At 53.8% G+C, this 24,266-nt stretch overlaps 4 protein-coding genes across 5 annotated transcripts in view; 2 read left to right on the top strand and 2 right to left on the bottom strand.

The window, feature by feature from the left end:
• RANBP3 (RAN binding protein 3) overlaps window positions 1–3,268 on the top strand; it is a 43,438-nt gene extending 40,170 nt beyond the window's left edge. The window contains exons 14-16 of the mRNA XM_006869022.1: window positions 2,485–2,627; window positions 2,870–3,056; window positions 3,225–3,268. Of these exons, the coding sequence (XP_006869084.1) occupies window positions 2,485–2,627; window positions 2,870–3,056; window positions 3,225–3,268 (374 nt within the window). The remainder of the gene's footprint in view (window positions 1–2,484; window positions 2,628–2,869; window positions 3,057–3,224) is intronic.
• A 1,205-nt stretch (window positions 3,269–4,473) lies between these two features.
• Window positions 4,474–5,316, bottom strand: CAPS (calcyphosine). Of its 2 annotated transcripts, none has more exons than XM_006868893.1 (4): window positions 5,234–5,316; window positions 4,983–5,160; window positions 4,729–4,854; window positions 4,474–4,575 (listed from the first exon to the last, which is right to left on the bottom strand). In XM_006868893.1, exons 1-4 carry the CDS (start codon window positions 5,314–5,316, stop codon window positions 4,474–4,476), a joined length of 489 nt encoding a protein of 162 aa, XP_006868955.1. The 2 variants fall into 2 exon arrangements, with proteins under 2 accessions (XP_006868955.1, XP_006868954.1); XM_006868892.1 differs by having other exon boundaries at window positions 4,645–4,854.
• Window positions 5,317–8,324: 3,008 nt separating this feature from the next.
• On the bottom strand, window positions 8,325–10,050 carry VMAC (vimentin-type intermediate filament associated coiled-coil protein). Its single transcript, XM_006868894.1, has 2 exons — window positions 9,860–10,050; window positions 8,325–8,628 (listed from the first exon to the last, which is right to left on the bottom strand). Exons 1-2 carry the CDS (start codon window positions 10,048–10,050, stop codon window positions 8,325–8,327), a joined length of 495 nt encoding a protein of 164 aa, XP_006868956.1.
• Window positions 10,051–12,661: 2,611 nt separating this feature from the next.
• Window positions 12,662–21,211, top strand: NDUFA11 (NADH dehydrogenase (ubiquinone) 1 alpha subcomplex, 11, 14.7kDa). Its single transcript, XM_006868895.1, has 4 exons — window positions 12,662–12,758; window positions 19,597–19,689; window positions 19,940–20,062; window positions 21,099–21,211. Exons 1-4 carry the CDS (start codon window positions 12,662–12,664, stop codon window positions 21,209–21,211), a joined length of 426 nt encoding a protein of 141 aa, XP_006868957.1.
• The last annotated feature ends 3,055 nt before the right edge of the window (window positions 21,212–24,266 follow it).

Raw genomic sequence — 24,266 nt, forward strand, 5'->3', positions numbered from 1 at the left:
GTCATCAGAATTGTACGTGCATGTGATAGGAATGAGAGGTGAATCCTGCTTCTATTGGCTCAGCTCTCCTTGGAATGGGAATCAGTATGAATCTCCGAGTTGGTTGCCACGTAGCTATATTCCAGGTTTCTTGACACAGATGAGTGAGTTCACATCCGGCGCTGGCATCCGTGTGTTGGACCATCTCAGTTGGCGTTCAGTCAGTGATCATTCCTGCCTCCGGAAGCGGCTGAACAGCAGGTTCAGTATTTTGCCCAGAGGAGCTTTAATATTGTAACTCAGGGCCTGACTCTTCTCTTCAGTTCTTTTCAGCTTTTGAGAAATGGTTTTCTCACTCCAGGTCTTTGCACCTTTCATGGTAATAGTTTTGTGTTCTCCAGCTATTTGAAATGTTCAGTTCAGCTCTTTTACTTGATCATTTCTCTCAGCTTCTCTGCACTCGAGAGCAAGTTTCAGAGTCTGTTCTGACATCCACTGTGGTATGTTCTTGTTGAGTGTCATTGACTCGGTTCCCTACCCGTAGTAACCCTTTATAGGTTTTCCCAGAGCTCCTGGTGGGTTTCAACTGCCAGCCTTGAGGCTACCAACTCAGTGCTTTTTCCCTCCAGTGCCATACCAGTATGTGGATGGGTACATGGTGGTGGTGTTTGCTGCTGTCAAGTCTGTTCAGACTCATAATGACTCTGTGTAGGGTTTCCAAGAGCATCTGGTGGATTAGAACCACTGACGTTTTGGTTCACAGTCCAGTGCTTATTATGCTATGTATATATGGCATATGTATGTATGTGTTGTTGTTAGGTGCCGTCAGGTCACTTCCGACTCAGAGCGATCCTGTGCACAACAGAACCACATCCAAACAGTTCCAGTTGCTGTAGAGTCAGCTTGGACTCTTGGTGAGCCTGTGTGTGGCAAGGATAGATGTTTTTGGAAGTAGATCTCCAGACGTCACCCGAGAATCCTCTGGGTGGGCTCAAACTGCCAGCATTCCGGTTAGCAGAGAGCACCCGGTCCACAGCACCAGGAACGCTGTGTGAGTGGGTCGTACCCCTCCCCCTGTTGTGGTGGTTGAGTGCCACTGGATCCATTCCAACCCACAGGGACCCTGGAGAGGGTTTCCCAGCAGAGCTGGGCGGGTTTGAGCTGGTGACCTTGTGGTTAGTAGTCCAGTGCTTATTCTACAGCAGCCCCCAGACTCCTCCTGGGTATCCTGAGTACCGCTCTCACAGAGGGCCGAGCGGGCCGCTTTGACTTAGACCTGGCGATCCTGTTCCTCTGCCGTCACGCCGGTTCCAACTCCGTGACTCTGCTGAACAGAGTACATGTAAAGAGCAGACCGCTTCGTCTTTCTCCCAAAGCAGCTGATGGGCTCAAACTGTCAGTCTTTCACTAAACAGCCCAACACTTAACCCACTGCATCACCAGGACTCCTTTCTCACAATTTAAAAGGTGAAAAGTGTGAGTTCAGAGCTCCAACTCTAAGGGAATATTTACTCTAAAGGTGCTCCTGGTTCCCTGAAAGACCCCCATGTGGCGTAGCTTCTCTCTCCACCCCTCTCACCTCTGCTTTCTGGGTTAATCTGATTTCTCCAGAAACGCTGACTCAGAATACTCCCTATGCTAATCCTGCCTCATGAACTTAACACCCCCATTTGGGGCTCTAACCACAGGCATTAGGGGTAAAATGGACAGCACATACCTCTGGGGAACGTAAGTCAGTCCATAACGGTGTGCGTGTGTGTAAGAAAGCCAACACAACTTATGTATGTGCGCATATGTGAAATGTGTGTTTTCTCTTTTTTCTTTCTCTTACCAAATTCCAATCATCTTCCAGCCTTTACAGAAACTTCCATGTCTGGCCCATTAGTAGCTCATACTGCACCCTCTAAGTAAGCATTGTTTTCCCCCATGCGGGACCTGAAACCTCAAAGGCCAAGGATGGCCCTCCCATTTGGACGCGGGCATCCTCTGGATTTAGGTTTCATGTTTTACACTACAAGTTTCTAGCTCTGTGTGAGCACCGTGAGTGTAGGACTGGGGCTCAGGGGCAGGGGGTAGGGGGGCGCAGACTTCTTGCTCTTCCTCCCCACTGAGCTGTGGCCTTGCCTCAGCTACCCCGCTGACTCTCAGGGTCTCTTCCTCCACCTGCACAGTCAGACCCCGGAGCTCTAAGGGAATCCAGGACCCAGCAGGTGCCCCAAGCCCCCCCCCCCCCCAGATGCACCCACATCCCATGTAGCATGGGGGCCCTGACCGGAACTAAGAAAAAGGCCTCCTGTGTACAGACTCGTCAGGGCCCCCACATTCTGGGGACAACACTGGCTGTAGACGAGACATCCCACCCATGGCTGGGTGTCAGTACGGAGAGTACACATAAATCCGGCCCTGCCTCCTCCCCAAAGGAGCCACCATCTTGGCCCCTGTCTGGGGCGCAGCCTGGCGCAGGGGAGAAGGCCGGTCCTGGAGTCGTGCGTCTGCTCGTTGCAGTGATGCGGACCCAGGGGAGCCTTCGGCTGATCCTCAACACCAAGCTGTGGGCACAGATGCAGATTGACAAGGCCAGTGAGAAGAGCGTGCGTGTCACGGCCACAGACACTGAGGACCAGGGCGTCAAGGTCTTCCTCATCTCGGTGAGCAACTCCTCCCGGGGATACTCTGCCTCCCTCCCTAACCCCTGGAGACCTCCTGAGAGCTGGGTGCATTCGGGGGCCTGTGTTCATATTACATGTGGAGAAGGGATGGTTCCCGCGGCAGTCTTTCCGACCACAGAAGGAGGTGGGACCCGTGGTCCCCAGAACCCAGCATTAACTATCCCCAGGTCCTTAGCCTCAGACGAGAGCCTCAGAGTACCCCCTCCCCCCCCCAACCCTAGGCCAGCTCCAAGGACACGGGCCAGCTGTACGCAGCCCTGCACCACCGCATCCTGGCCCTACGCAGCCGGGTGGAGCAGGAGCAGGAGGCCAAGGCCCCCGTCCCTGAGCCAGGGGTGGCCCCCTCCAATGAGGAGGACGACAGTGACGACGACGATGTGCTGGCCCCATCGGGGGCCGCAGGAGGCGGTGAGTCGGGTGTGCTGGGGTGGTGACCTGGGCCAGGGTGGCCTGGGCATACCCTCAGGAGTCTTGTCCTGACCATGTGACCTATGGTTTGTAGTAGGTGCCCTCGTCCAGGGCCCTGAGCCGTCCTGGGTGGGAGCAGAACTGAGGGCCACTCTCCCCGTCCTCCAGGTGCTGGTGACGAAGGTGATGGGCCCACGGCCGGGAGCACATAGCGGGCCGGCCACCACGCAGGCTGCTGCTTTGTCCGTCTGTCTGCCCGCCCCCGCCCCTCCCTGCAGCAGCGTTGTCGCAGCAGCGTCGGGGCGCGGACTCGGAACCACACCCCTGCTGGGTCGCCACAGTCGGGATCCGCACGTCTTGTCCCAAAGCAGACTCGGAACTGCCTGGGGCGGCCTGGGCGCCAGACCTCATCATATTGATGAGCAGACACAGGACATGCCTCCTCCCCCTCTGAATTGAAATGGCACATCAAGACTTGTCACGCTTTTCACTGGACCAGCCCGGCGTCCTGCCCCCACTCCCACTGGGGCTCATACTTTGCAGATCTTTTTTATTTTCAAAGGGCGGGTTTTGGTTTCTGAGCTAAAGGAAGATGCTCCATCGTCGGCACCATTCTCCATGCCTCGGGTTCCTGGGCCTGCAGGGCAGCAGGCCGCCGTGGGGAGCCCGCCCCCACCTGTACTTTATGTTGCTCAGCCACCCGCTGAGCGCAGGACCACCCTCACCCAGCCCTGGGTGTTGTGGGGCTGGGGACCTCCCTGGCATGGCCTCCTGGATGGGAAGAGGACTGACCAGTCCCAGATAGCAGGTGGTGCCCACCTCATGGCCATCCGCCCACAAGGCCCAGAATGTCTGCCGTGAGCAGGCAACATCACCCAGCCCCTCCTAAGGGGAGCTGCTGCTTCAGCGGAGCCCCTCACTGTGGTGGGCTCAGAAGCGGCCCACACACAGCCCAGCCCGGCCGAGCCCCGGGAAGACTCCACAGGCCATCCAGAGATCTGGTCACGTCTCTGCTTTAAGCCTTAGCCAACTAGTGACAGTAAAACCAGACCACGCCCACGTGTTTGGAACATTTATGTAAGATTGTCCTATGAAATGTAATGGGAACGACATTAAAACTTTTAACTAAAACCCTAACCTCCTGCATGCCCCAGGGCCTCGGGACACCACTGTGGGGACAGAGGACGTGGCGGCCCCTCAAGGGAGCCCCGTCTCAGCTCCAGTGCTGTGCAGACACCCTGAGGCCCTGGGGAGAGCAGGCTGCTCCACTGGGTGGGTATGGGAAGGCACTGTGAAAGGGTATCTACAGTGGGGGTCCAACAGGGGGAGGGCTCGCCACAGAACCTCCGTCCAGCCGGTTCTGGGCTTTTCATTCAGGCCTCCAGGGACCCTCCCCTTCCTGGGTATCACTGGGGCCTCACAGCCGCCAGGCACTGGTCACCATGGCCACAAACTCCTCATCCGTGTCCACCGAGGCGCTCAGGCCGCTGTAGTAGTCCTGGAACTCTGCCAGCGTGACCTGGGGACAGGTAGGCTGTGAGGAGGAGAGGTGGGGGACCAGGATGGGGAGGGATGGAGAGGCACCCACCTGGCCGTCCTTGTTGTCGGGGGAGTCGAAGACATCCAGGAAACTGCGGAGCGCCTCCTCCTCCGTCCACTGACCACTCCGGACCTTGGGGTGGCTGCGGCCACTGTATACCCCTCGGAGGTCCTCCACGGTCACCATGCCGTCACCGCTGCGGTCCAGCTTGGCAAAAGCGGCTGCAATGACTGCCTCCCGGGCCTGGGACATGGGGGGCTGGGGGGCCAGGAGGATGGTGACGGAGGGCTTGGAGAACACTGGAAGGTCACCCCTAGCAGGCATTCCCCCATCTGCCTCTGCGCTCACCAGTGGCATGTGTCCCTGCCCCACACTCAGCCCCTCACCCGCAGAGCCCGCAAGAACTCCTCCAGGTCCAGGGTCCCGCTGCCATCGCGGTCCCAGCGGCGGCACACCGCCTGCGCCTCCACCTCGCTTAGCGGCATCCCCAGCTCAACCAGGCCCCGCCTGAGCTCCGCTGCATCCAGTGTGCGGCTCCGGTCCTGGTCCAAGCGGCGGAAGAACCTGGGGCAGGGGCACAGTAAGGGGTAGCCTTGGCTAGGTGAAACAGAAAGGGTGGAGGAGACAGGACGCTCACCTGGCCAGGCCCTGGATACCCGAGGCCCCTCGGGCCAGGCATTGTGCCCGGAGCGTCTCCAGAGTGGCATCGGCTGTGTCCATGCTAGAAGGGAGAGAGGCAAGGTGGGCTTCCAGTGGAGGCCCGGCGGGGGTTGGGGAAGACTCCCTGCTGGCCCACGATGGCTCACCTGGCCTGCGTCTGTCCTGTGCGATAACAGCAGATGCGTCCTGCCTGGCTAGCCTGTTGCTAAGAGATGGTGACTCTAGAGAGTGGGAGGGGCCCAGCTGTAACCCTCATTGTGCCAGGGCTGTCCTGCCTTTGCCACTCTCACTCCATCCAAACTATCTCAAACCCAGTCCAACCAGGTCACCAAGAATTCCCTGGGCAGCCACGACCCCACAGGTAAGCACAATGCCCTGTCCAATGGTCCTGTGTGGCCCTTCCTTTCACCGTGCTTCCCTTTAGCCCCATCCCCTCCCTGTTCAGGGCACAGCTCAGCCAGAGCCAGGCTTGACAGTCTTCTGAAAGAGCCAAGACCTACCCAGGCCCAATCCAGTGGAATGTTCCAGAACCTGTGAGAACAGCATCAAGACAGTCAACGTTATCTTCCACCAGGAGCGTTTCTCTTTTGGTTGGTGGTTTTCTGGTTATCACACATTCTCTGCAGTCTTACTGGTAACAAGCTGATATGGCAGAGACCCTGGGGTACATGTCAGAGGCAGCCCAACACCAACCTGAGAAACTGAGGTCACCATCACCGCAGGCCGATGGAGGTGGCTACACAGACAGGCAGGACTGATGACATGTTTACCAGAACAGGGAGTGTGGCTCTGAGGGGGACCCACCACTGGCACAGATCCAGGAGGCGCTGTAGACCTTTTGAAGCTGGTGCTTAGCTCACACACAGGACAACTCTATTGTTGGAAGGTGTCATCTCAGTCAGAAATGACTCATCCACAATGACAAGCCACCCAGCACTACGCTCTGTTCCACGGTCCTTGTACCCTTGGGTTTTCAGGAAACTGTGTTTTGCTGCAAAAATGCAGATAACTTGCTATAGTGCAAAATTTCCTTAGATCAGCAGAGAAAGACTTGGTTATATGTTCTCAGGAACATTTTGAGCATTTAGTGTGTGTGTGTAAAACATTACAATTATTGGCGCTCTGTTCTGGCATTTTAAGGAAGATTTCAACAATAACCACAAAACACTGACTAGGCCTGCCTGACCTGAAAGCCGTTTTTCAACTTTCTCTGAGCCTCAGTTTCCATAGCTATAAAATGGGAAAATAGCCCTAGCTGGCTTCTGAGATGGAACAGTATCTGTAGAAGGTCTAGCACAAGCTCCGGTGACTATTCCCCATGGCTCCTGGCCCAGCAGGGGACCAATGATGACACAAATGACTCCCCTCAACCCCCACACCAGGGAGAAAGGATGAAGGAGTCTGGTCTTAAAAGCATGTGGTTTATTCTTGAACATGACGGGCGCTGGCCAGTTCTTCCCCCTTGGAAAAACAGCCTCCCTCAGTTCATCCAGAGCAGAAAACGGGGCTGTTGTTAACTGCACTGAGGGGCCATTGTTAAATAACCAGACTGCAGTTCCTGTCCTGCGGGCTGAGGACAGCTTGCCAGGCGGACATGAGCCCTGTGTGACAATTCCTGAGCGAGGCACCCTCGAAGGGGTTGCTGACCAGGCTAGGCACTTGGGTGGGGCTGAAGAGGACATAGTCACTCTTCTCCCTGGTTTGATAAAACTGTAGAGTGCTGGATGTCACGGTCCAAAAAGGACCGTGAGAAACAGGAGTATTAAAAATACATTCTCTCTAGGGGATACAAAAGCTGAATCAGAATTTGTTAGGTATACTGGGGCCCTGGTTCCCTTTAAGACCCACACAGCCATCCTGTCTGTCCATACCAGGCACCCAATGTGAGCCAGGCCCTGGTAACAGCAGAGATGGCAACAGACCAAATCCCCTGCCCTCATAGTGAACAATGATGGGTTAAATAAACAATGGGAGGGAAAATGGTTGTAAGTTTCATAAAGAACAAGTCTTGGGGGTGTGAATAATTTCAGATAAGGTGGTCAGAAAGGCCTTTCTGAGAAGGTGACATCTGAACAAAGACCTAGTGACAACCATCCATGAGGACGTGGGGGAAGAGTGTTCCAGGCACAGGGAACAGCCAGTGCAAAGGCCCTGAGGCACAACACCATCCAGAAAAGTCTGGGCACAACAGCCTGGCGACCTGCATCTCAGAACCAAGCCTTGCCTGTCCCACTCTTCCTAATGAGCCAAGGGCTGAGAGGAGGGCAGCAAAGCAAACTCAGGATTTAAAAACATGCCTTCATATAACCAATACAAAAGCATGAGGCTAGAAGTTCCCATTGTGGTCTGGATATAAAGTAAGAGAAAGCATTAGCTCTCAGATTGGGGATTGGTGTTGTGCTCAGCAGGAACAAGAATCAGAAAAAAGGTCAGAAAAACTCTTGTGGAATTTGAAAACTTGTTGCCTTCAAGTTGGTTCTGTCTCATGGTAACCGTGTTAAGACAGAGTAGAACTGCCCTGTAGCCATTTCCAAGGCTGTAGATCTTTCTGGAAGCAGAATGCCACATCTTTCTCCTTCAGAGCAACTAGTGTGAGTAACTAATTTCAAGACTGACAACAGCATCAGCTTTTTGGTTAGCAGCTGAATGCTTAACCACTGTATCCTCAGAAGGGTGTCCTAAACTCAAGGTGCTTCAGGGACAAGACAGAGGCAAGGGGCCCAGCTAAAACTCACACCCTGCTGAAGAAGACAGCCTCAACTCAGATCCAGGCAGCTGTGGTAAAGTCTGAAGCTAAAATCGGGATTTCTGTGTTAACCTTGCCAATTTTTCAATGAAGGTGATTAATAATCAGAGTTCTTAAGAATTTCAAGGCTAACCATCTGCATCTGGCCCACGAGCTGGCAGTTTGAGACTATGGCTTTCTAGTTGGCTCTGATGCGTAGACAGAATTAAGGCTCAGCATGGGAACTTCTCTCTAGGATACTGGTGACTCCCAAGGACACCCACGGCAGCAGAAGTCCCTGTAGGGGCCCCATATGTCCATTCTGGAATCTGCGATCTGGGGCTCACACCGTGGTCCCAAATACCGCTGGCAGCAGGTGGTCCTCGCCACCTTCTTCCCCAGTGCTGTTAACAAGCGGGGGACTCGACCCTCCAGGGTCGCTGGTTGGCAGGGGTCCCAGGCGCTCAGCCTCAGCCAGCGTAGCCAGCAGCCGGACCAGGGGTGGCCGGTGGTAGCAGATGTCCTGTAGCAGTTTGGCCCGGGTCTGCAGCTGCCCAATGAGGTCATCCCTCTGGCAAAGGGCAGCCTGCAGGCTGTGGACAGCAGCTTCAGAGGTCAGCAATTGCTCCCGCAGAGTGGTGATCTCACTGTGGGGCAGAGAGACAGAGTTGGTGATGGCACCGAGGGACCCACCCCTGCTTCTGCCCCATCACTGTGGGGATCACGTCCCTACTCCTCAGCACTGCCTCTGCTGGTCCTGTAGTTAGACACCTGCGAGTCCATTCTCGATTCATGTGACAATTGTTGTTATTGTTATGTGCCGTGGAGTCGGTTCCAACTCATAAGCGACCCTGCATACGGTTTCCGAGGCTGTAAATCTTTACAGGAGCAGAAAGCTTCATCTTTCTCCCACGGAACAGCTGGTAGTTTCAAACTGCTGACCTTGCGGCTCGCAGCCCGATTCATAACCACTACGCTACCAGAGCTCTTTCCATGTGACAATACCACTGCATAATTTCTTGACTGATCATTACAGAAGCAGATTCCCAGGTCTTTCTCCTGAGGAGCAGCTTGGGGAAATGAGGGTGTGAACCGCCAAATTTTCAGCCCCATGTGCCCCCACAATCACAACCATGGCTGCCCCACACGGTAGCTGCCTAGGCGGGGTTGTCTGGTTCTGAATTCATCTTTTCTCATCTAACCCTCAGCACCTCCCACTGTCTAGGCACAGACGGGCCCCTTCCCCTTCCATCCCCAGCTGCAGGCTGTTGTTGCTTATTGTCAAAAGCCATTGAGTCGATTCCCACCCATGGTCATGCCATGTGATAAAGTACAACTGCCCTATAGGATTTTCCAGCTGAATGCTTAACCGGTGTGCCTCAGAGTTTCCTCCCCTGCTCAAAAACCTGCCTGGCTCCCACCGCCTACACTCGGAAGAAGGCCCCAACCACTGACCACAGTCGATTTGCTTTATGAGGAAATGGACTGTTTTATGCTAAGTCCGAAACCCATACTAAAATCTCTGAACTTAATCATATAAAACCACAGCCATCCAATTGATTCAAACCCCTGGTGTCCTTGATTCAGACTCCTGGTGTCCCCCACAAGGTTTCTGAGGCTGTAAATCTTTATAAAAATAGACAGTCCCATCTTTCTACCTTGCGGAGCAGCTGATGGGGTCGGAAGGCCAACTTTTGGTGAACAGCCAGGCCCCTTAGCCACTGCGCCCGCAGGGCTCCTTGAACTTTACACACTGATGACTAAGCCAAGATTTGGGGGGCTTTGGGGGAAATGAAACATGAATGCACGCGGTTCCTCCTGCCGTTCTTGTTTCTCCATGGCCAGCTCGACCACCCTTTCCCCTCCTCCAGGTCTCACCGGTCCTTGGCGCGGCCGAGCTCGTCCAGGGCGGCGCGCAGCTGCTGATCCTGGCGGGCCAGGCGTTCAGCCTGGGCGCGTACCGTGCGCTCAGCCGCCTCCAGCCGCGCCTCCAGTTCCGCCGCGCGCCGGTGCACGGCCGCCAAATGTGCGTTCGCTTCCCGGATCTGCAGGGCGGGCGGCGCGGACATGGCCCCGGCTGCTGTCCAGGCCCGGCCACGCCCCCGGGCGGCCCGGAACCGGTCCGGGACCGCCTCCAGGAGGGTCACGCCCCCCACACGGTCTTTTTCCGGACCTCGGCGCGATTGGCTGCCGTCCCGTTAGGCCCCGCCCCCATTGCTGCCTCCTTAAACCCGAATTGTTGTTGTTGTTGTTCTTGTTAGGTGCCATCGAGTAGGTACCGACTCATAGCAACCTTACGCACAGCAGAAACACAGCCCGATTATGGGCCAACCTCACTACTGGTGCCACGCTTGGGTCCATCGATGCTGCCACTTGGCCAATCCCGAATGGACATACTGATTCAGGCATTTAAAACTCCGCCCTTGAGCCCAGCCTAACTCCAGGATTGGCCAAAGTCTTGATAGACCACGCCCACAGTCAGGGCGCTTTCTTCCGACTTTCCCCGGACTCAGGCACAACGATTGGCCACGCCTTCGATACGGGTACCGCCTTACTCAAAAGCGCACAGCAGAATTAGCTCCGAACCCGTAGAATAAACTATTTGACCACGCCCCCGGCGGGATCTCGGCTCCAATCTAGGTATAGTGATTGGTCATGTCTGTCAGACCGCGCCCCTTAGGCAATCGTATAGCCGCGGATTGGGCAAATCACTCCTCTTCTCTAGTGTGGCCACGCCCCCAATCGAAAGCAAATGTCTTCAGGGTTTAGCCTAATTAAGTGGGACTGAGGGCACGTCCTGCTAAGATCCTAGCACCAGGATTGGTCACTTTTCCGTTAGACCCCGCCCACTGATCCTGGCCCCGCCCAAAAATAGGCGCTCGAGACTCAGACTGGCCACTGGCAGGGACTGTGCCCACACAGGAATGGCCCCATCCCTGCTATGCATCTTCTTAATTACAGGCTTCCCCCCCCCCCATCAATGGTGGTGGTTCTGTGCCGTGGAGTCGGTTCCGACTCATAGCGACCCTGTACAGGGTTTCCGAGGCTGTACATTTTTACGGGAGCAGAAAGCCTCATCTTTCTCCCGCGGAACAACTGGTAGTTTCGAACTGCTGACCTTGAGGTTCGCAGCCCGATTCGTAACCACATCATTGAGGGGTGTCAGATGGATTTTGGCCCAAAGCAGAGACTAGCAGAAAGATGTTTAAATATTTTTTATTTACTATGCACAAGTATGAGATTGTGTGGATGATAACAAATTAGGATTACATTGCAAGGAGTTGCAGAAAACTTAATTGTGCTCATGTGGAACCTGTACACAGACCAAGAGGCAGTTGTTCCGACAGAACTAGTGGATAGTGGTGGTGGTGGTTATGTGCCGAGGAGTCGGTTCCGACCCATAGCGACCCTATACAGGGTTTCCGAGGCTGTAAATCTTTACAGGAGCAGAAAGCCTCATCTTTCTCCCACGGAACAACTGGTAGTTTCGAACTGCTGACCTTGCGGTTCGCAGAGCGGGTAGTACGTGGTTTAAAATTAGGAAAGGTGTGTATCAGAACTGCATCCTTTCACCATACTTATTCAATTTGTATGCTGAGCAAATAATCCGAGGAGTGGGACTGTGTGAAAAAGAACACAGCATCGGGATTGGAAAAAAAGCTTATTAACAATCTTATGTAGGTGTCACAACCTTGCTTGCTAAAAGTTTAGAGGATTTGAAGAATTTACTGATGAAAATCAAAGAATATAGCCTTCAGTATGGATGTAAATAAAACAAAAATCCTTACAACTGGACCAATAGACATCATGATAAACGAAGAAAATAATAAAGTTGTCAAGGATTTAATTTTATTTGGATTCACAATCAATGTCCAAGGAAGCACCTTTCAGGAAATCAGACAACAAAAAAAATGATGCTTTAGAATTATGGTGTTGGCAAAGAATATTGAAAGTATCCTGGACTGCCAAAAGAATGAAGAAATCTGTCTTGGGAGAAATACAACGACAATGGCTCCTTGGAAGCTAGGATGGCGTGATTTGTCTTTCATACTTAGTTTTTGTTTTGTTTTTTTGTCTTTCATACTTTGTACGTGTTATAAGGAGAGACCAGCCCGTGGGAAAAGTGGGTAAAGTGAAAGATCAGCGAAAAAGAGGAAGACCCTCCCCACAACAAGATAATATACACACAGGCAGCAGCAATGTCCTCAAACGATTGTGAGGACTGGGCAATGTTTCCGTTCTGGTGTATGTAAATCAGAACAGACAGAAGGCCTTTAACTACAAGAAACCTATCACATGAAGACCCGCCTCTTCCCTGGATTGTGCCTGCGGATAGGTCTAGCTCCTACATACAGTCCCGCCTCTATATTAGACCACGCCTCTATATTAGGCCCCACAGCCAACAGTCAACCCTTCCCTAACCTAGGGCTCCCCACTCCAACAGACCTTGGTGAGCCTCAGCTTTCCCCTCGGGAAACCTTCTCTAGGTGCACTCGCTCGCCCTTCCGCCAGCCTCGCCCCCGATGCATGCGAGCGCTCTTGTTCGTGTTGGCGGCGATCAATAAAGTTGCGTGCTTGTTGCTGGCACGCCGTCCCGGAAGTCTCGCGATAGTCAGCAGAAGCTGCCCTTGGGTGCGCGGATCCCGTTTGGCTGCTGTGCGGGTCCCGTGGTGCGCGGCCATGGCGCGGTTGCTGCTCCAGCAGTACCAGGACATCCCTGATGGTACCGAGTGCCACCGCAAAGCCTATGCCAGCACCAGTATCGGCGGCGCCACCGGTGAGCGCCCGCCGGGCCCAGAGCACTGAGGGCAAGGCGAGGTCATTGGGTCACTCCGGGACAACCCCAGAGGGCTACGGTGGTGCGGGAAGGGGTTGGAGGGCCTCGCGGTCACACCTGGTCGTCATCGAGGTGTCTGCGACGCCCGTGGGACGCTCAGGAGGTCTTGTGGGAGGTGCACGTTGTGGGGGTGAGTCTGGCGGAGTCGGAGTGCGGGGAGAGGTGGTCTTGCCTGTGACAAGCTGTTGTCGGGGGTCGTCGAAGGTTGGGTGGTCCCTGGTTGCTGAGACTTTGGGGAGGTGCAAAGAGGTTAGTGGTGAGGCGATCACTAGAGCGCTGTTAGCGTAGTGGTTACGAGTTGGGCTGCTGATCTCACGGTCAGCAGTTCGAAACTACCAGCGGTTCTGCGGGAGAAAGATGAGGTTTTCTGCTGCGGTAAAAAGTTGTTGTTATGTGCCGTGGAGTCTGTTCCGACTCATAACGACCCTGTACAGGGTTTCCGAGGCTGTAAATCTTTACTGGAGCAGAAAGCCTCATCGTTCTCCCAGGGAACAGCTGGTAGTTTCGAACTGCTGACCTTGCGGTTTGCAGCCCGATTCGTCCACTACGCTACCAGAGCTCCTTGGTAAAAAGTTACAGCCTCAGAAACCCTACACAGGGTCGCTATGAGTCAGAACCGACTCCACAGCACACAACCACTAACCAACCAGAGGATTTACTGAGTCATGAGGTTTTGCAAGGAGATGTCTGAGATTTTAGTGGGTCGTTATTGAAGTGTCTGCCAGGGGTACAGCAATGAGGGGAACTTTGGATGTGGGACGAGTTCATTTCAGGATCATGGGGTCTGAGTTGATGAGATCCATTAGGGAGTGGGTCAAAAGCTACTTCAGAGACATCCTGGGAGGGGGCATGAAAGGACACAGCAATCTAGCCCATTGCTACTTATAGTGACGTCACATGTGCAGAGTTGTTCTTGTTAAGTGCCATCTAGTTGGTTCTGACCCATAGCAACCCTGTACAGGGTTTCCAAGGCTGTAAATCTTAACGGGAGCAGAAAGCCTCATCTTTCTCCCACAGAGTGGTTGGTAGTTTCGAACTGCTGACCTTAAGGTTCACAGCCCTTAGGTAGAGTAGAGCTGCTCTATTGGGGTTTCAAGCTTGTAAGCTTTGTGGAAGTGGATTGCCAGGCCTTTCTTCCGTGGTGCTGTGGGGTGGGTTGGACCCTCAACCCCTCTGTTAGTAATGGAGCACAAACCATTTAGACCACCCAAGGACCATGTGAAGGGGCCCATAACCCTAGAATAGCAGCCCCAAGTGTCTCACCGACTTGCTGTTAGGTTCCTTTGACTTGGTTCTGATTCATAGGCACCCTAGGCACAACAGAACGAAACACTGCCTGGTCTGGCACCATCCTCACACCATTCTTATATTTGAACCTACTGCAGCTGCTGCCACTGGCCAATCCATCTTGTTGAAGGCCTTCCTCTTTTTCACTGACCTTCTACTTTGCCTAGCATGATGTCCTTCTCCAGGAACTGGTCTCTCCTGATAACGTGTCCGAAATACATGAAATGAAGGCTCGTCATCCTCACTCCTGAGGAGCATTCTGGCTGTACTTCTTTCAAGACAGGTTTGTTTGTTCTTCTGGCAGTCTGTGATATAGTTAACATTCTTTGCCAACACTATCATTCAAAGGCATCAATTCTTTATTCATTGCCTAGCTTTCCCATGCATATGATGATGCTAAAAAGGCCAAGGCTTGGGTCAGGTGCATCTTAGTTCTCAAAGTAACACCTCGGTTCTTGACCACTTTAAAGAGGTCTTTTGCAAGATTTGTCCAATGCAATATGTGATTTAATTGGTTAACTGCTGCTTCCATGGGCAAGTGGATCTAAATAAAATGGAATTGTTGGCCACGTCAATCTTATTGGTCCAGTTGTGAGGAGACTAGCACGGTCTCCTTTAATTTAATTCTTAGTTTTTTCTGAGAAAAAGATGTGATGGTATGAGCCATCTCTGCATTTCCAGCTCCTGGAGGAGGTTCAGTCTTCACTGGGAGGCATTTGGCGTAGGTAGACCTAATGATCACTGAAAAGAAAGAAAAGACAAGGATGGATATCAGAAAAGACTCTGAAACTTGCTTTTGAGCGTAAAGAATCTAAAATGAATGGAAGAAATGAGTAAGTAAAAGAGCTGAACAGAAAATTTCAAAGGTCAGCTCAAGAAGACAAAGTCAAGTATTAGAATGAAATGTGCAATGACTTGGGATTAGAAAACCAAAAGGGAAGAACACACTCAGCATTTCTCAAGCTGAAAGAACAGAAGAAAAAATTCAAGCATCAAATTGCAATATTGAAGGATTCTGTAGGCGAAATCTGTACTGCCAACCACAAGGTCAGCAGTTCAAATCCACCAGCTGCCTCTCAGAATCCCTATACAGGGTCACTATGAATCAGTACCGACTCGATGGCACAGAACAACAACGTGGGCAAAATACTGAATGATGCAGAAAGCATCAAAAGAAGATAGAAAGAATACACAGAGGCACGGAACCAAAATGGAATGGTTGGTGTTCAACCATTTCAATTTCAATTCACTGAATTTCACTGAAGAAAGAAATCCAAGCTGCACTGTAGGCATTGGCGTAAAACAAGGCTCCGAGAACTGATGGAGAAATCTTTCAACAAACTGACGCAGCCCTGGAGGTGCTCACTCAGCTATACCAAGGAATTTGGAAGACAGCTACCTGACCAATTGATTGGAAAAAATCCACATTTGTGCCCATTCCAAAGAGAGGTGACCCAACGGAAGGTGGAAATCCCTGAATAATATTATTCATATCACATGCAAGTAAAAAATTGTGAAGATAATTCAAAAATGATTGCAACAGTACATTAACAGGGAGCTGCCAGAAACTCAAGCCAGGTTCCGAAGTGGATTTTGAATGAGGGATATCATTTGCTGATGTCAGATGGATCTTGACTGAAAGCAAAGAATACCGAAAGATATTAACTTGTGTTTTATTGACTATGTAAAGGCTTTCAACTGTGTAGATCATGACAGTCTATGGATAAGATTGGGAAGAATGCATATTCCAGAATGCTTCACTGTGCTCGTGAAGAACCTATACCTTGACCAAGAGGTGGTCATCCAAACAGAATAAGGGAACACTGAGTGGTTAACATTTAGAAAAGGTTTGTGCCAGGGTTGTATTTTTTCACCATACTTACTCTACCTGAATGCTGAGCAAATAATCTGAGAAGCTGGATTATATGAAGAACTACTTGACATCAGGATTGAAGGAAGACTTATCAACAACTTGCAATATGCAGATAATACAACCTTGCTGCTGGAAGCAAAGAGGACTGAAAATACCTACTGGTGAAGATCAAAGACTACACCTTCAGTCCAGGTTGCACTTCTGTAAAAATCCTCACATCTGGACCAATAAGTAACCATAATAAATGGGGGAAAGATTGAAGTTGTCAGAGACTTCATTTTGCTTGGATGCATAATCAGCACTCATGGAAGCAGCAATCAAGAAACCAAACAAGGTATTGCATTGGAAAATTCTGCAAACGACCTCTTTGAAGTGTTTTAAAAAAAAAAGCAAAATAACAATTTGAGAACTAAGGTTGAGTCCCTGACCCCGGCCATGGTTTTTTCCCATTGCTTCATATGCATGTGAAAGTTGGACAATGAATAAGGAAGACCGTAGAAGATTTGATGCATTTGAATTCTGGTGTTGGGGAATATTGAAAGTACCATGGACTTCTAGAAGAACAAATCTGTGCTGGAGGAAATATAGCCAGAATGTTGCTTAGAAGCCAGGATGGCGGGACTTGGTCTCTCACACTGGGTACATATCTAGAGGGACCAGTCCCTGGAGAAGGACATTATGTTTGATAAAGTGGAGGGTCAGAGAAGGAGAGAAGACCCTCAGTGAGATGAATTAACACAGTGCCAACAACAGTGGTCTCAAGTGTAACAACCGTTAGGAGGCTGGCACAGAACCAGGCAGTGTTTCATTCTGTGCACAGGATCACTGTGAGGCAGAACCACCTTGACGGGCATTTGCCAACAACAGTGATGGCTGGAGTCCCTGCGGGGTGCTCAACAGTCATGTTCAGCTTCTAACTGAAAGATTGAAGGTTCAGGTCCACCCAGAGGTGGGTCTGAAGAAAGGCTTGGTGATCTAATTCCAAAAAAGTCAGCCAGTGACTTTTCTATGGAGCACAGTTCTACTCTGATACAGAATACGTAGGACTCTACCGGATGGCAACATCCTTCCCCCCGCCGCCAATAAACACCACCATTTTCCGTACACGAGGAGGCTTCAAAAAGCTCATGTAAAATTCCATGTATCTTTTGTACCTTTTTTCCGCAAACTTTTTGAAGCCTCCTTGTATTTAGTAAAATTGACCGTTATGATCCCCATTGCCCGGAGTTGGACACTGAGGGTCCAAGAGGTATGTGAATTGCCCCAGGGTTGTTTAGAACTGGGATGTACACCCAGCCAGAAACGTTCCCACAAGGTCCTTACTGGAGGTAGTCGGGAGAGGGGAAGACCCAGGGGATGGAGTATGTGGAGTCTGCCCCAAGGATGGGTTGTTGGGGGGCGGGGGTTCCAGTGTGCATCGCAGTGGGCTGGAAAGTTGGTAGTGTTCAAGTCGGGGGGTCGCTGTTTCAGGGAAGCTGTTCTGCCAGGTTTTGACAAGGAAAAGTGGCGATCATCATTAGAGAACTTTTGTGGGGTCATGGTCATGCCTCTGGTAAATTAAAGCCAGAGGGCTGAGTGAGGCTGTGCTAGACCAGCAGGGAGAGTAATTTGAGAGGCGGATGATTTGGGGGGGTTTTGTAACTGAGAAGGGTAGTACCTTGGACATGTGCCTTTGTGTTCGAGAGACGTGTGCGCCAGCGTGCGTGTGGGTGTGTGAGTATGTGAGAATGCACGCATGTGTTAAGAGGGTGTGCGTGTGCATACTGACGCACCATAATGGAGGCCAGTGGGGAATGAGCTGGTCTTGGGGCTGGGAGGGATGGCTCCCAGTGAGGGGCCTCTGGGGGGTCCGGACCAGGAGTCGCTGAGAGAACCTAGCGGGCTGATGATCATTGTCATCTGCAAGTGCCCCCAGGTGCCCAGGACTCCAAGGGACCCCTGTACATGTGACACTCACCTTGCCCATATTTCCTCACTGCCCCCGCCCCCACCTGAGAGTCAGCCTGCTTTGCGTCTCACTCATGCATCCTGTCTGGAAGGCAAGCAGAGTCCAGCATTTCATGGACCCCTTGAGTGGCTAGGTGGGTGGATGACTGGGTGGACAGTTGGCTGGTGAGTGCAGCTGCCAGTCTGGATGGTGTCTGAGGGAGGGGACAGGAGCCAGCAGGTGGAGAAGGGGCCTATTCACAGACTGGACGGTGGGTGGCTGTTTGGGGTGACCAGGGAGAGTGAGTAGTCAGTCAGGGGTCTCCTGGGCGATCCTTTCCCATTTAGGGACTTCTGGGGGACACCAATGACTATGTTGAGTGTGGTCCCTGAGCTGGGAGTCTGTGGGCTGTTGGGGGAGTATCGAGGTTACCTCCAGAAGTTATTGTATGTCTAGGTGGCAATTGCATTTGTCAGGAACTTTATATGGGGCTCAGCCCCCCCTCCCCCCCCAGTTAGTGCCTCTTCAGATTAAACCTCTCAGGGTAAGAGTCTGTATGTCTGTCTGTGGAGGTTTGATTGAGGATGAGGGGGGAGTTGCTGGCTTCTTCATCTGAGTCACCCTGGCATCCCAGGTGCAGGCCCTACCCAAGTCAGGGCCCGGGGCGGGTCTTGGTACTTCTTTGGGCCGAGCAAGGACACCAAGGTTCCTTGTAGGACTGGGGGACAGAAGAGCCAGTGACCTGCAGACTTTATATGTGTCTGTTTTCCTCGTCTCTCGGCCTCCATTTCCACATCTGTACAGTTGGTGGGGATGGGGGTATCCCAGGCTTCCTCTGAAGGTGAACGGTCTCCCACAGCGGTTCACAAAGACAGAATCTGAGCTCAGGCTGGGTGGGGCGGAATCAGACCCACCTGGTCCAATCCTGCCTTGCTAGGTGACCCTAGAGAAGTCCCTATGGTCCCCTTCCCTCCCCTCCCATGAATGGGTCATTAACGGATTGAGTCCATCAGACTGTTGGAGGTAAGCAGGTGGTACCCTATAGCAAATGGCAGTTCAGGCATTTGTAGGCTGGGCTTACCTAGTGGGCTTTGGGGGGCGATAAGGAGAGGAAAGGGTATTGTTGACTCTGAGCAGGGCCACTTTGTGGGGTGTCTGATGGGCCTGAGCCCATGTCCAGACTGGCCCCAAGGACAGTAGACCGGGAAAGCTGGGTCTGCCAGAGCCTGGGGGTGTGGGGAGCTGCTCCATCCAGGTGTGAGCTGGACACGGGTGTAGGGGACTGGCAGACACAAGCAGAGTCTCTGCCAAGGATAACCTCAGAGCACAATGTGGTGGTACTGGGAGCTGGACTCGGCCACCAGAGCCTGAGGGGGCGCAGCTGCTTTGTTTGTGGGCCCCAGGGCTGTGGGCTCCATGTCCTGCTACTGGCCAGTGAACAAGTGTGGGATACCCACCCTTTTCTTCTCAGTCAGCACTGTGCTGTGGGTCCAGTGGGAGAGGAGGCAGGAAATGAGAGTCAGCCTCTGGTGTTGGCAGACCCGGGTTCAAATCCCAGCCCTGCACTACTACATGTCTGGACGGGGGCTGGTGTTCCAGCTGCTTGGAGGGTCGTGGGGATGATGAGAGAGAGAAAGCCCCTCCCTGGAGCGGAGACCAGGCATGTGAGCAGAGCCTCCCTCCTTTTATAGGTCTTGCTGCCTCTGCTTACAGCCTCTCACTCAATCCCCCGGATTCCTTCTTCCAAGGGCTGGCCAGGGCAGGACGATACACGTTTACCGCAGGTGAGCGCCCCTAGCACTCTGCCTGACCCTCTGTGTCCCTCACTTCTCCTGTCCCACATCCATGGCCACCACTGCTCACCTCGAACTCCCAGCTGGGCTCCACAGTGTGAGCCTCTGGTGGGGGGGCAGGGTCACGTGGGGTCCCAAGAGATCACCTCCAAGCTAGACAGAGTGCATCTGCAAAGGCCAGATCAGAAACTTCTCTCTACGGGCCAATCCCCACGATGACCCCCGCCCTGTGTCCCCACAGCCGCCATCGGCGCCGTGTTTGGCCTTGCCTCCTGCGTCAGCGCCCAGGTCCGGGAGAAGCCTGACGACCCCCTGAACTACTTCATCGGAGGCTGTGCTGGGGGCCTAACCCTGGGGGCGCGCAGTGAGTGGGGCTCCTCCTTTTCACCCAGCACCCAGGGGGGCAAGGGATGGGCAGGGCGGAAGGCACAGAGCACTCCCCAGCACCTTGGCCCCACCCATTAGTAGTGGAACAGCTGCATCTCCTAAGCACCTGCCTCAAGTCACCTCACGCCCACCATGGCCCCCACCACACTCAGCACGGCCCTGGCCTCTCCCATTCCTTCCCTCCTCCCCTCTCCCCCAGCCACCTGGCCTTCCGCCCATTCTTGTCCCAGGGCCTTTACAGGGGCTGTACTCCCTGCTTCGAGGGCCAGCCTCACACCCCATGCCCCCTGCTCTGTCTTCCACACCCTTATCAGAGAATGAGGCCTTTACTACCTGTCCCTAGCCCAAGCCCCAGAACCCACAGGGCCTCCTCCCACTGGACAGGTGCAGGTACTGAGCCCCTGGTCAGCCTGTACCTCTAACCTGCCCAGATTTATGCTGCTGAGCCCTGTCCCCGTTAGAAAAACGGAGCTTGGCAGGCCCAGGTAGTGGGTGAAACACCCTTATTGTGATACCCTCAGAAGGTCCAGCGAGGCAGACGGTGAGCACCTTGGCTGTGACCTGCCATCTACCCATCCCTGACTGGGGTTGGTGGATGGAGAGGTCTCTGCCAGGCTGTGCCTGCCCTGAGCCGCCTCCGCGCTCCTCCAAGTTCACGCTGCGTGGTGTCCTCCTCCAGCCCCTGGGCTCCTCTGTGCTGCGTTTACAGACACCATAGTCGTGCCCTCTGCCTCTGCTGCTCCCTAGCACCAGGCCAGGCTTCAGCCTTTCAAGCCTGTGGGGGGTTGGGCAGCACGGGTGGGAGTACTTGTCAGCGGGGTCTCTGCTCCCTGGGGCCGGCAGCTGAGTCCCTCTGAACCTCAGTTCACCCTCCTTTAGTCTGGTGCCCTCTTGTGGGTTTGCTGGAGAGCCAAGTGACTTCAAACTGCCTCCGTGAGCCTGCCCTGGTCAGAGAAGTGGGGGCAGTGGGGCTAGGTCCCACACCTGACTGCCCTTCCCCCTCCTCTCTGCAGTGCACAGCTATGGTGTCGGCGCCGCATCCTGCGTGTACATGGGCACAGTTGCTGCCCTGGTCAAGATGGGCCAGCTGGAGGGCTGGAAAGTGTTTGTGGAGCCCAAGGTGTGAGGCCACCTGTTCTGGCCAGGAGAAATGTGGCTACAAATAAACCGTGTGTGTGTATTGCTTCAGTTACCCCTGATCCTGGAGGGCTGGGGACTTCCGGCATAGAGGGAAACACAGGGAGATTATGCTGGATTAGGGGCTGCCCCACATAGGAGTTAGGGGCAGAGGAAGCCCCTGTCAGTCCCTTCCTGGGTGTAGGGGGCCCCCAGGGGTGACATGTGCAGGCACCTGGTAGCGGCCACACACACACACAAACACACACGTGTCAGGGACCATCGTTCACCACTCATTCCCTTGCTCCCTCCTCCCCAGTTCCCACAGAGCGAGTGGAAACAGGCCCGGGCCCACCACCCGTTATGTCATGTCACCACATTCCTGGGCGCTGGAGCGCACCGGACCGGGCGGACGGCAGGTGGGTGGCTGGCTGGCCAGCCGGCTATAGAGAGCCCGCCGCCAGCACCGCCGAGCCAATGTCCCAGGCCTGGCCCGCGGCGCCTGTCAGCCAGTGATTTAGGCAGCCCCGGAATGTTCACAGCCGCCCAGATCGGTTTCCAGAACTACGGCGGGACTGCCAGAAAGGAAGGCCCAGCGCGGGGCGCTCCGACACACCGACACGGACGGCCATAAATTAGTGCCGTGGCCCCACGGGTGACCCTGTCATCATCTGAGTCTACCGACCCCTTTCCCTCCCATCTATGAGGTCAACACTTAGTGAAAAGTAGCCCCGAGCCAGCACAGAGGGGCCAGGGGTACCGCCCCCGCCTCCACAACCTCATTTCCAGCGTGTGGACAACGTTCTAGGTCATGTCACACCGAACTGCCTGCCCTCCCAGGCCAGTCTGAACCCTGGGTGCTCCCAACAACAAAGGTACCCCCACCGGGGGTCCCACACCTTCCCTGACTCCTACTGGGGTCTCACAAGGCGAGCTCGGCCTTGTGGGTATTTGTGGGGTTCCTAGGAAATGATGGCGACACACTTCTGTTTTGGGAGGGAGCGGCCCAGAGGCCTCACACCAAGCAAACAAGAAGACTTCCCAATCCTGGGTTCGAATCCCAGTTCTCCCCACTTTTTGGCTCCGTGCCACAACATGAAGTCACGCCAGGCTTCGGCTTTCTCACCTAGCAAGCGGAAATAACGGCTTTGGGGACTTTTCACAAAGGCGCATGAAGCCCAAGTGGAGCCTGTTGCTGCCACCGTCAGCAGGAGGTAGAATCTGCCAGTTCCCCGGACAAGGGCGGAGGTCCAGCCGCCTCCTCCCCTCAGAACTTTGCGCTGTATCTCGGGGCCCTACACACCGAATTTTAGGGTGCTGAGCCAGGGAAGTTCAAAGCCAGCTCTGGGTTCTGGACAAGCACCTCTCACCTCCTAGCCTCAGTTTCCCCACAGAGTGTCAGAGAACACTGGGTCTGTATTCACTCCCCACCCAGTCCCAGCCTGCAGACCTACCATCCCCTCTCCGCCTGCAGCCCGTTCCCCAGAAAGGCAGGAGTAGGGGCTGCCCACTGGGCTCCATGGAGCCCCCAAACCCAGACCCCCTAGTGGTAAACATTTACTAGGTTGTGAGGAGCAGATGTCATCCCCGCCCCACACGCAGTACCTTTGGGGGGCATCCAGCACATCCGGTCCCAACCCCCACTGTATGCCTGGAACCTCACAACCCACCTCAGCAGGCTCCCCCGCCCCTAAGAGGCAGTGGAGGGCCATTCGAAAGCTTTATGTAGGCCTGGCCCGGTCCTAAGCATAGGGGGAGGGACCTCACTGGGCAAGGGAGCCGGGCAGGCAGGAGGGCTTCCTGGAGGAGTTGATTTTTCCAAAAGGGAATCCAGACAGGATGCACATGCAGTGCCCTGCGACCTGGCATCCCGGATCCCACTCTCGCCCTCAGTCTGTTCCTCCCAAAGCTGCCAGAGGGCACCCGTGAGCACCTGAAAAAAGGCCCATTCCTCTTCCCACAGCCTTGCAGGGCGCCCACCTTCCTCAAATCAAAGTAGGAGTCCTCCCCGCAGCAGGCCTTCCCGTCTCCATCGCTCATCCTGTTGCAGTTCCTCCCAGCCCTGCCCCAGGGCCTTTGCATATGCTGTGCTCTCTGCCTAGTCCCCTCTCCGGATGTCTTCACAGCCCCACCCCCACCTGTGGTTCTTAGCTCTTTTGTCACCTTCCCTGTTAGGCCTCCCTGAACCCACCTTGTCAGGAACACCCCACACCAACTACCTACCTGCTGCTAAATCCTACTTGTGTTAAATTGGTCAGCCACGCCTCTCCCAGGGGCTCCATAAATACCAGGGAGCTTCAAAAAGTTCGCGGATTAAAAGAAAAAATGGAATTTTTCCAGGAAATTTTTGAAGTCGTCTTATGTGTAGAGTAAATGAACGAATGAGTACTGGGCTTATTCTTGCCTGGCAGAGGCCCCAGCTCAGGGTCTCTGGGGCCCCCGGCCTCTGTAACACTCCCTCTCCCCACATCATCCATAAAGCCCCACACTCATTTAGTGTCCACTTTGGAGGTCTTAGGATGATCCAGAGTCGGACCCAGCAGAGGCCCTGGTTGTTCAGAGATCAACTTTGCATGTGGGGAAACTGAAACAGAGCAGGCCCTGAGCTCCCTGGCAGCCCCCTCCCACCACTCACTGGGGTTGTTTCCCAGGGTTCAGACTTGGTCCTCAGCCCCCCACCATCAGGGCTTCTGGTTTCTTCGAAGCCAGCCAGGTCTTTGGGGGCTTTCCAGAATCTGGGTGGTCGTCCTGGGTAAGGTTTAGCCCACATCTCACCTCCAGGGTCCCCGCTGGGCCCTGAATATCCACTGAACCAGAGCAGGAAAGGTGTGAGCCAGGGTGAGGGTAGGCTGTGGGGCCCATCGGATATCCCAGCCCCATTTTTAAAATCCTTTCATAATGGCCTTTTTTTAAAAGGCAGTCTTTCTAAAATAGATTTTACAGTGTATTGTTTTTAATAGGTAAAACAGATACAGGCCACAGAATTCAAGATATCCAAGAGTGTTCCAGGATAAAAGTACCAGCCACCCCTCTACTCTATCTCTGTCCCTCGAGGCCACTAGCCC

This window comes from Chrysochloris asiatica, unplaced genomic scaffold, assembly GCF_000296735.1.
Source record: "Chrysochloris asiatica unplaced genomic scaffold, ChrAsi1.0 scaffold00125, whole genome shotgun sequence".
Classification (NCBI taxonomy): domain Eukaryota; kingdom Metazoa; phylum Chordata; class Mammalia; order Afrosoricida; family Chrysochloridae; genus Chrysochloris; species Chrysochloris asiatica.